The 11834-nt window shown below is 38.0% G+C and overlaps 1 protein-coding gene across 1 annotated transcript in view; it reads left to right on the top strand.

Moving 5' to 3' along the window:
• LOC107587008 (parathyroid hormone 2 receptor-like) overlaps positions 1–11834 on the top strand; it is a 27338-nt gene that overhangs the window by 12506 nt on the left and 2998 nt on the right. Inside the window, exons 8-11 of the mRNA XM_016274603.1 lie at positions 1255–1315; positions 1445–1511; positions 5484–5578; positions 11135–11273. Of these exons, the coding sequence (XP_016130089.1) occupies positions 1255–1315; positions 1445–1511; positions 5484–5578; positions 11135–11273 (362 nt within the window). The remainder of the gene's footprint in view (positions 1–1254; positions 1316–1444; positions 1512–5483; positions 5579–11134; positions 11274–11834) is intronic.

Genomic DNA, 11834 nt, shown 5'->3' with positions numbered 1-11834 from the left:
TTATCAGCAGAAGGAAGCATGAAGTGCTCTAAAATTTCCTGGTAGATGGCTGCGTTGACTGTAGACTTCAGAAAACACAGTGGACCAACACCAGCAGATGACATGGCAGCCCAAATCATCACTGACTGTGGAAACTTCACACTGGACTTCAAGCAACATGGTTTCTGTGCTTCTCCACTCTTTCTCCTGACTCTGGGACCTTGATTTCCAAATGAAATGCAAAATTTACTTTCATCTGAAAAGAGGACTTTGGTCCACTGTGTTTTCTGAAGTCCACAGTCAACGCAGCCATCTACCAGGAAATTTTAGAGCACTTCATGCTTCCTTCTGCTGATAAGCTTTATGGAGATGCTGATTTCATTATGTATAACTCTATATAAGTATAGTATGTATATATTACGAATATTTTATATATGCGTGTGTGTATAATCATATACATTTTTCTGAATATGGCAGGAAAAAATTGTATTATACAAAACTCATTCAATTTTAATACAGAAATGTATAATAATAATAATAATACATTTTTCATTTTATGTCATTTTTCATTTTATATTTCTACATTTTAAAATATGGTCATAATATATATACAGTGGGTACGGAAAGTATTCAGACCCCCTTAAAATTTTTCACTCTTTGTTATATTGCAGCCATTTGCTAAAATAATTTAAGTAAATTTTTTTCCCTCATTAATGTACACACAGCACCCCATATTGACAGAAAAACACAGAATTGTTGACATTTTTGCAGATTTATTAAAAAAGAAAAACTGAAATATCACATGGTCCTAAGTATTCAGACCCTTTGCTCAGTATTTAGTAGAAGCACCCTTTTGATCTAATACAGCCATGAGTCTTTTTGGGAAAGAGGCAACAAGTTTTTCACACCTGGATTTGAGGATCCTCTGCCATTCCTCCTTGCAGAGCCTCTCCAGTTCTGGCAGGTTGGATGGTAAACGTTGGTGGACAGCAATTTTTAGGTCTCTCCAGATAGCAGGTGAGGGGATTGTTCGGAAACCTTCAGTTTTGTTTGTGTCAGCACAGAAATGATAGACTTTACATTTAATTTATGATCTGGAGGGTCAAGGAGACTTTCAGGAGGGTTTTGACTTGTTCGATCTCATCGGTTCAAAAAACAAATAGAAAATTGTGTTATTCCGGTGAATTTGTGGCAAGTGTCGTACATGCTTCTGTGCTTGTATGCTTCATTACAGTTGATATGTCTTTTGTTATTTTCTCATTTGTGCGATCGCAGGTGTTCCTGCTCTCTTCGTATCAACCTGGGCTGTCGTCAGGACAACGCTGGCGGATGTAAGGTGAGTTTCCCGTACGTAATCCAGATTCTCAGTAAGTTAAAAAAAAGTCACACAGTTATACACACAGAGAGATGCACAAGCTGTTCTATATATAAAATGTACTAGAATATCTCTGTCTTTCTCCCTAAGGTGTTGGGAGTTGAGCGCTGGCAATATTAAATGGATTTACCAAGTTCCTATACTGACAGCAATTGGGGTGAGTTGCTTGGCACTTTACCAACAAACAGAAACTATTTGTTAGACATGTTGATTGTTATTGTAATATTATTGTATACCAATTTCTGGAATTTTGCATTTTTATGTTTTAATTTTTCATTTTAGTTCAAGTTTTACTCATTTTGTTATCCATTTCTTTTTTATATTTCTATTTAGCATTCATTTATTTTTGATTTTAGTACTTAACTTCAGCTTATGTTTTTCATCTAATATTTACATTTTATTTTTTAATAGTTTTAAAGGAGTGGTTGATTGTGATTTCACTTTTTAAACTTTAGTTAGTGTGTAATGTTGCTGTTTGAGCATAAACAATATCTGCAAAGTTACGACGCTGAAAGTTCAATGCCAACGTAGTTATTGTAAAATTATGGCATTATGGCGGTTTAATGCCTACAAAAATGGCTCGTAGGGACTACTTCCCGGGTTAGTGACATCACAAACCCTGAAATTTACATAACCCCGCCCCCGGGAACATGCAACAAAGGGGGCGGAGCCATGTTGCGCTGCTTTAGAGAAGAGGAAGAGTTGTTGCCATGCCGTCAAAACTAGGGGTGCGTGAAAAAAATCTATTCATATATGAATTGCAATTCTGTCTCTACATACCTCTCTCCCTCTCTCTCTCACCTGATTCAGAACATTAGCTCGTCAACTCCATCAATGAACTGTGTTCCAATTATACACTTTATGTGTATAGACAGACAGATATTTTTCACATAGCTACAAGAAGCGTTAAACATGGACGCACACGTGGTTGCCATGGTAGCAAGCAATATTTGCTGGCAAACACTTCTTACTGTTATAAAATAAACAATTACTTTACAAAAATACTACCTCTTCACTAATATTCTCTGGGTCTCATTTGGGCTCAAATTGATAAGCAATATTGACGACGCCATTGTTTACAATACAACCGGAGCACACGCCACTGAGGTGAGGGGCGTGACGTTTCTGAACATGCACTAGGTGGTTTAGCGAATCACAGCACACTGGGCCAGCTAACCAATCTGAGCCCATTGCATATTTCTGAGGGAGGGGCTTCATTAAACCAGGAAATCATCAGAGCCTTAAAGTGCCCCTATTATGCCTTTTCGAATATTACCTTTCATGCAGTGTGTCATGTAGCTGTATGTGAACATAAACTATCTGCAAAGTTGTGAAGCTGACAGTGCACAATAAATAAAGTTATTGTCTATCAAAAAAAAGAGTCGACTCACAATCGCCTAAATGAATCATCAGGAATTCGAATCTTATTTTGTTACGGCTCTACGTCACGAAGTAACACATTTGCATAATGTGTGCCCACGTTCTATATTGCCAACTTGCCCGCCCACAAACAGTAACATTTCCGTGTGGTTAACATCATGTCGAGAAGACGCTGTATCCTACGCTGTGAGAGTGAATTTGTTTTATCACATCTAATAATTACCATAAACTTGTTAACACTTGACACTTACCACTGAGAAACGTCCTGCTCCAGCTGTGCTTGCGAATCAGTCTCTTGTCGATCAGCCAGTTCAACCGTTTCATCATCAGACTCCGGCTCAAATTGGTAAGGTACAATAGATACCATCTTTTCTATGTACTGACAAGTCTCCAGGGCTGTTATTCCATCATGGCAATGGGCGTTTAGTTTCCGACACGCACTGTACACGGTAGACCAATCCAGAGCCAATCTCTCTACGGCTCTGCATCACAAAGGACTGCGCCATCTGACCAATCACAGCAGTGAGGGCTCACGGAAAGAAGGGGTTTAGAGAGACTGATTCTTTGAACTGCTTCGTACGAGTCGTTTACGAATCATTTAGAAATGAGGTAAAATGAAATAAATTTGTGAAAACGAACGTGTTTTTTGACCTTGCATGCATGTAAACCTGTTTTAGGAGACTCATAAAACAATATTAGCAACCTTAAAAATGGCATAATAGGGGCACTTTAATCGGAGAAGGGACAGAGCAAACTAACTTTTTTTTTTAAGCTCAACCATTTAACCTTGTTACCAGTTACTGCAAGATATAAAAATAAATTTTATTTAATTTATGTGAAATATGTTTATCAATAATCAGCTATTTTCCTGTTTCTTACTGTGAAGCTGGTTTGAAAAAAAAACTGTATTGTATTAAACGCTATAGAAATAAAGTTGACTTGACTTGACTAGTCTGAAACGACACATTATGACAGGACCTTAAAATGTATTTTACTGTCATAAAATGAGCAGATTTAAACAATTTAAGAACATTTAAATGACGGATACAGTCAAGAAGATTGAGACTGCTGCGATGGGACAGGCCAAAATAAACTAACTTTTTTTTTTAAGCTCAACCATTTAACCTTGTTACCAGTTACTGCAAGATATAAAAATACATTTTATTTAATTTATGTGAAATATGTTTATCAATAATCAGCTATTTTCCTGTTTCTTACTGTGAAGCTGGTTTGAAAAAAAAACTGTATTGTATTAAACGCTATAGAAATAAAGTTGACTTGACTTGACTAGTCTGAAACGACACATTATGACAGGACCTTAAAATGTATTTTACTGTCATAAAATGAGCAGATTTAAACAATTTAAGAACATTTAAATGACGGATACAGTCAAGAAGATTGAGACTGCTGCGATGGGACAGGCCAAAACAACCATTTTTGAGTTGGTGGGCCAGAAACATTTGAGAAGTTTAAAACAAACTACTAATTGTATGTTGGATAATAGTCTAACACGTCTATCAATTCTTATTGCAAAACATGGGCCGCCAAATTGCACCATATTGGTGAAAAGTGCCATCAAAGCAGTTGTTAAGAGACGCAGCCGTCTTCCCATTAACCCCGAATTCAACCCCGTGCTCCGAACGTGAAAGAGCTCATCAAAGTCCCATAATCGGGCGTGTCAAAAGGTTGATTTGGATAGCGGCATGCTGTCGTTTGTTGACATGCTGCGACTGAATGTGATTGACCAGTTAGCGGTTGCATGCATATATTTATCTGCTGGATGGGCAGACATTATGCTGTTAATTATTGGCTTTGCAAAGCATAAGCGCTTTCCACAGTAATGGAGCTCCGATTTCAAGAATGTCTGGACAGTTGCGCACTGGGAGAGCTGTAATTATGTGACAGAATGCAAATGTATTTTTATCCTTGCTGCCTGTCGGCAAAACATATAAATTAGGACTTAACGCACATGGATGAATTCGCGCACTAGCGCTCATGACTAACAATTTCTATGTTGTATTGATTACGACGTCTAAATAGAGTAAAGCACAATATAAAAAAACTGTTTAAACCTGTTGAAACTTTCACAGCTCAGATGTGACAGAAGCTCATCACGCATTGATGGAATAATTCCCAAGTTGCAAAACATAAGCAGAACGAAATTAGCATTTTTAAAATGAGTTAAACTAGGGAACTTTTTGCACTTTTTCTCACTCACACATGGATGAATTCGCGCACTAGCGCTCATGACTAACAATTTCTATGTTGTATTGATTACGACGTCTAAATAGAGTAAAGCACAATATAAAAAACTGTTTAAACCTGTTGAAACTTTCACAGCTCAGATGTGACAGAAGCTCATCACGCATTGATGGAATAATTCCCAAGTTGCAAAACATAAGCAGAACGAAATTAGCATTTTTAAAATGAGTTAAACTAGGGAACTTTTTGCACTTTTTCTCACTCGCACTAGTTCATTAAAATCATCCAAAACGAGAATTTTGTAATTTCTGCCACATCTCAGTTAATGTCTAGAGTGGAAAATACATTTTAAACAATTTTGGAATAAAATTGCTTAATTGTCCTGCAAATGGTAATTTCATAGCTGTCCCTAAACATATATATATATTTTTTATTTTTATTTTTTTTTTATTTTACATCTTTATCGAATGTGTTTGACACTTTAGTCAAATTACTCATGAAACAACATTTTTAAATGAATCCCCCGTTTCCTTCTTCTTTCTTGCAGCTGAATTTTCTTCTGTTTGTGAATATCGTACGAGTTCTGGCCACAAAGATCCGAGAAACGAATGGGGGGCGATACGACACACGTAAACAGTACAGGTGAGTGCATGAAATTATTGTTATGCTGGTACATGTCCTCATATGAGAATCTATACTGTACGATATTGGACTTGAGATTCTTTTTCTCCAGTGACAAATTAAATGCAAATTCAACAGTACCCAATTCCCTGAACCCAAAAGTACATTTGTTACTTCATAATATATGAAATAGCAACTGGATTCTGTTTGCCTGTGTTCTTGTGGTTGTTTTCGGCAAGGTGGAGTGTTTGGACATCATTGGTGAGATATCCAGGAGAGGACTGTAATTTTCCAGAGGGTGTTTGAAAGGCTTTCTCACATGAGCGAGAGAAATAAAGAGAGTCACAGAGAGAGAGTGTGCTTTCATTACCAGCATGTCTGCCTTTGGGTAAAAGTCACAGGATCTCTCTGGCTAATAGTCTGCGTGTGGAACCGACTGTAAGGTCAGTCTGTATAGTCTCTTATCAAAGCTGCCCGGTGATCAAATCAAGCGAATCCCTCTTGTCTTTGTTAATAATGCTCTGGCTTGCCTCTGAAGTACAGCTTTACTGTCTGTGGCTCCTTAATGATTCTCAGAACTATTTTATATGTTCTGAAGTGGTGCATATGCATAAAAACTCACCGACACCACGCTAGGGGGTTTTGGGTCATTGCTAGCCGGACGCTCGGATGCTCTGGGTGGTTTCTAGGGTGTCTGGTTGTTTGCCAGGGTATTCTGGGTGGGTTGCTTGATTCTCAACAAGCCGTATAAATAGGAATGCACTGATATATCGGCCAATAATTGGTATCAACTGATAAAATAAATTATTTGTTTCCGTTGTGTTGCGGCTTGTTTCCATTGTGTTGTGGAGATTCCGTTGTGTTGTGCACTACTGGGCCACCGTAATTATATCCTGTCAATCACAAGAGGACAAAAAAGTGCCTCAATATAGGGCTGTCAAAATTAATGGGATAATGCATTAACATAATTAATTATTTAGTGCCATTAACGCAGGATATAGGCCATTTAACCCTATGAATAACCCATGGTTCAAGCCAGGGTTGCCAGATCTGCAGTTTTCCTTCACTTAACATATTCACTTAAAGGGGGGGGTTGACTGGGTTTTTTCTAGGCTTGATTGTGTTTATGGGGAGCAGTCTAACATGTGTTAATGCTTCGTTTGTTAAAAAACGCATTATTTTTCACATAATTTACCTTTATTCCACACCGCTCTGTCCCTTCTCCTCTGAACGTGCTGATCATTTTCTGCTTTTATGAAGCCCCTCCTTCAGAAATACACGATGGGCTCTGATTGATTAGCTGGCCCAGTGTGTTGTGATTGGCTAAACCGCCGCCTCTAGCGCGAGTCTAAACGTTCCCACCCCTCAACATAGCGGCATGTGCTCTGGTTGTATTGTAAACAATGATGTCGTCTATATTGCTTATCAATTTGAGCCCGATTGAGACGCAGAGGATATTATTGAAGAGGATCGCGCAGAACCTGTGCAAGCACGGCTTTTAATGGTAGGCCTAAGATTTTTGTTTGTTGTTGTCTCATACTTTTAGATACGCTGTTATTTGTAAATGCTACTGCTTCTGTTAGCTTTTAATATACGGTTTTATTCTGATTAAAGCTTTAATACAGTTCGGCAACCGCACGCCATGTATAACGCTTCTCATAGCTATAGTATGTGAAAATAAGTGTATTCACTGAGCTGATGATCTGAATGAGAGAGAGAGAGAGAGAGAGATGCAGAGCGTGTGCAGAGCAGGGGACGTGAGGAACAGTATTAAGAACCACTGATTTAGAACATTCACAAACTTGTGAATCCATTAGAATCATTAGAAGACAGAATCGCGATTCATATATGAATAGATTTTTACGTGCACCCTTAGTTTTCTCTTCCCCTTCTCTAAAGCAGCGTGTGGCCTCGCCCCCTTTGCTGCGTGTTCCCGAGGGCGGGGTTTATGTAAAATTCTGGGTTCTTGACATAACGGACCCGGGAAGTAACTCGTTGTAGTCCCTTACCAGTCGTTTTTGTAGGCATTAAACTGCCAGAATTTTAAAAGACGATATCTCCGTTTGCATTGAACTTTCAGCTTCGTAACTTTGCAGATATTGTTTATGATCAAACAGCAACATTACACACTAACTAACATTTAAAAAGTGAAATCGCAATCAACCACCCCTTTAATTGTAGAGTGACTCCCATCCAAGAATCACAAAGAGCTTTGTTGTTTGTTACTTCAGACGCTTTGATGCTATTAAATGTGAAGTGACAGATCGCTGTAAAGTAGTACACAATTCAGTTTTGAGTGTGATTATTATCTGAAAAAAATATTATAATAATAGCAGTTGAATATAATAGTTTGTTCTGTTGTTAATTTTAACCTCTAATATGAATGTACCAAATTAAGCATTAGTTGGAAGAGATTTTTGTTCCTTAAGAAAACCAAATTATCGGTATCGGCATTGGCATCAGCAGATGTCTTTATGAATAATCGGCTGTCAGCCAAATTTAGTATCAGTGCATCCCTATTTAGAAATATAATTTGAGGTACCATGTTTATAAGAGCCATAAGTTACTTATTTCTTTATATAGATGTGGATTTTATAAACTATAACTAAATAATGGTGACAATTTCCTACACTAACCATTTGATTGGAAATTCAGGATGAAGACTAGAGCGATACAATTTTTTGACAGTGTAACATTTTAGTTTACAGTTAATTTTGTTAATAAACATTCTTAAAAAAGTTAATGGAATACAAATGGGATAGACTGATGTGCAGTTTAGTTTGTTATAAAGTGAAATATAGATTAGTAGATATGTATTGCATCTTAATCACGTGTGAAAGTATTAGAGCCACTGCTGAGAGTGTTTTAAACCTACAGGGGTTTGATAATCTCCAGTGAAATTGAATCCAGGCAATGAACGCCATTAAAGACGTTACGGATGAATGGACACAGTCGCATTTTACTTTTAATGAGAGTCGGACTTATGCTCTGAACTTGAAGTAATTAAGCAATCTCCATGTGATGTGAGCTCAGCGCAGGGCTCCTCTGCTTCTGTGATGCTTTATCTGAGGATGTGAAAACAGCAGAAAGGCCGCCGACTCAAAACTCAGCTCATCTTTTCTCATTTCTGGCCTGTAATGTAAAAATCAGCCTTTAGAGAGACATTGACTCTTACTGTCAGTGTCTCGCTCTCATTTCAATTTCAGTCTCTCAGAGCCGAAACAGAGGCTGTTTATCGCTTTTCTCGCTGGCAAGTCTAAAACCACAGTAATGTTGTGATATTACTTTGGTGAACCATGTATTTCAAAGTTCCATAAGTAATACCATCAATTTACCATGGTACCAAAACCCTACTGTTTTGTGTGTGTTTTGGTTTTGGAGCCCACTGCATTGTGTTTGTGGGTGGTTGCTAGGGTGTTCGGGTGTTTTTAGGGTGTTCTGAGTGGTTGATATGCTGTTTTGGCTGGTTTTTAAGGTGTTCTGGTGGTTTTTATGGTGTTCTGAGTGGTTTTAGGGTGTTCTGGGCAGTTCATATTGTGTTCTGATGGTTTTTATGGTGTTCTGAGTGGTTTATATGGTGTTCTGAGTGTTTAGTTACTATGGTGTTTTGATGATTTTTAGTGTGTTCTGCGTGGTTGATATGGTGTTCTGGTGGTTCTTAGGGCATTCTGAGTGGTTACTATGGTTTTTCTATGATTTTTAAGGTGTTCAGGGTAGTTTATATGGTGTTCTGGATGTTTTATGGTGTTCTGAGTGGTTGATATGGTGTTTTCAGTGGTTTTTAGTGTGTTCTGCGTGGTTGATATGGTGTTTCTTAGGGTGTTCTGAGTAGTTACTATGGTGTTTTGGTGTTTTTGGGTGTTCTGAGTGATTACTATGGTGTTTTGGTAATTTTTTAGGGAGTCTAGGTAGTTCATATGGGGTTCTGCTGTTTTTTTAGGGTGTTCTGAGTGGTTACTATGGTGTTTTGGTGTTTTCAGTGGTTTTCATGGTGTTCTGGGTAGTTTTAGGGTGTTCTGAGTGGTTGATATGGTGTTTTCAGTGGTTTTTAAGGTGTTCTGGTGGTTTTTATGGTGTTCTGAGTGGTTTTAGGGTGTTCTGGGCAGTTCATATTGTGTTCTGATGGTTTTTATGGTGTTCTGAGTGGTTTTAGGGTGTTCTGGGCAGTTCATATTGTGTTCTGATGGTTTTTATGGTGTTCTGAGTGGTTTTAGGGTGTTCTGGGCAGTTCATATTGTGTTCTGATGGTTTTTATGGTGTTCTGAGTGGTTTATATGGTGTTCTGAGTGTTTAGTTACTATGGTGTTTTGATGATTTTTAGTGTGTTCTGCGTGGTTGATATGGTGTTCTGGTGGTTCTTAGGGCATTCTGAGTGGTTACTATGGGTTTTCTATGATTTTTAAGGTGTTCGGGGTAGTTTATATGGTGTTCTGGATGTTTTATGGTGTTCTGAGTGGTTGATATGGTGTTTTCAGTGGTTTTTAGTGTGTTCTGCGTGGTTGATATGGTGTTTCTTAGGGTGTTCTGAGTAGTTACTATGGTGTTTTGGTGTTTTTGGGTGTTCTGAGTGGTTACTATGGTGTTTTGGTAATTTTTTAGGGAGTCTAGGTAGTTCATATGGGGTTCTGCTGTTTTTTAGGGTGTTCTGAGTGGTTACTATGGTGTTTTGGGGTGTTCTGAGTGGTTGATATGGTGTTTTCAGTGGTTTTCAGGGTGTTCTGGGTAGTTTATACGGTGTTCTGGATGTTTTAGGGTGTTCTGAGTGGTTGATATGGTGTTTTCAGTGGTTTTCAGGGTGTTCTGGGTAGTTTATATGGTGTTATGGATGTTTTAGGGTGTTCTGTGTGATTAATATGGTGTTCTGGTGTTTCTTAGGGTGTTTTGAGTGGTTACTATGGTGTTTTTGGGTGTTCTGAGTGGTTACTATGGTGTTTTGGTCATTTTTAGGGTGTTTAGTGTAGCTTATATGGTGTTCTGGTGGTTTTAGGGTGTTCCGAGTGGTTGAGATGGTGTTTTCAGTGGGTTTTAGGGTGTTCTGCATGGTTAATATGATATTCTGGTGGTTCTTAGGGTGTTCTGAGTGGTTACTGTGGTATTTTGGTGGTTTTTATGGTGTTCTGGGTAGTTTATATGGTGTTCTGGTGGTTATTATGGTGTTCTGGCGGTTATTAGGGTGTTCTACATGGCTGCTGTAGTGTTCGGAGTAGTGCTTAGGGTCTTCTGCGGTGTTCTGAGTGGTTTATAAGGTGTTCTGTGTTGTGTTTAGGGTGTTTTTTTATGGCGTTCTGATTGGCTACTCTGGCATTTTGCGTGGTTTCTAGAGTGATCTGAGAGATTGCTATAGTGTTCTGAGTGGTCACTATGGTGTTCTAAATGGTTCTTCTTGGTGTTTGGGGGGGGGGGGTTGTCAGGTTGAATAATCATTGCTGATTGTTTGATTCTCAATAAACCTTATAATTTGAGGTTTCATGTTTATTATTTCTTTATATTGATGTGAATTTAATCATTGTGGATTTAGTCAAGTGTGATATAGTATTCAAATATTTCTAAACAGAAAATGTTTCTGTGTGTGTACAGGAAGCTGGCTAAGTCCACTTTGGTTCTGGTTCTGGTTTTCGGCGTGCACTACATCGTGTTTGTGGGAATGCCGCACACGTTCACAGGTCTGGGCTGGGAGCTGCGCATGTACTGTGAACTGTTCTTCAACTCATTCCAGGTGACTTCCTGACTGATCGCCTCTCAATACTCACTAATGTGATGTGATAAGTATAATGATGTGCCCCTTTGCATTCCGGTAATTTGCTCTGCTGGCATGATAAATAACTGCACTTTCATATTTCCGAAGCATTTTGCAGCTTATCTGTAGACGGTGGGAAACAAATAACAGCACGCAGGGAATGAATTAAGGGAGATAGCAAAAAACAATTCACAAAATAATTGAATAGATAAACTAAACTAAAATTAAAAGTTAGTGCTGAGGTCCATCAGAAGCCTTTTTCTTTGTTTTTCTTTCCTGTGATATAAGTTCAAATAAATTAAAAATCAGCTTTTTTTCTTTCATTTTTGTCTTTACTGTGAAATAAAAGTTCAAATAAAATGAAAAATAAAAGTTGGTGTTGAGGTTCATCAGAAGTTTTCCCTTTTGTTGCTTTTCAGTATTCCCTGTGAAATAAAAAGGTAAAATAAATTAAATTTAAAAAAAAAAATGGTGCTGACGTGTATCTATCTATCTTTCCTGTAAATTAAATTTAAATTACAAAAAATTAAAAGTTGATGC

This window comes from Sinocyclocheilus grahami, unplaced genomic scaffold (genome assembly GCF_001515645.1).
Source record: "Sinocyclocheilus grahami isolate Dianchi unplaced genomic scaffold, SAMN03320097.WGS_v1.1 scaffold87.1, whole genome shotgun sequence".
Lineage (NCBI taxonomy): Eukaryota > Metazoa > Chordata > Actinopteri > Cypriniformes > Cyprinidae > Sinocyclocheilus > Sinocyclocheilus grahami.
The sequence above is the reverse complement of the archived record's forward strand: the minus strand, read 5'-3'. Positions and strand labels throughout refer to the sequence as shown.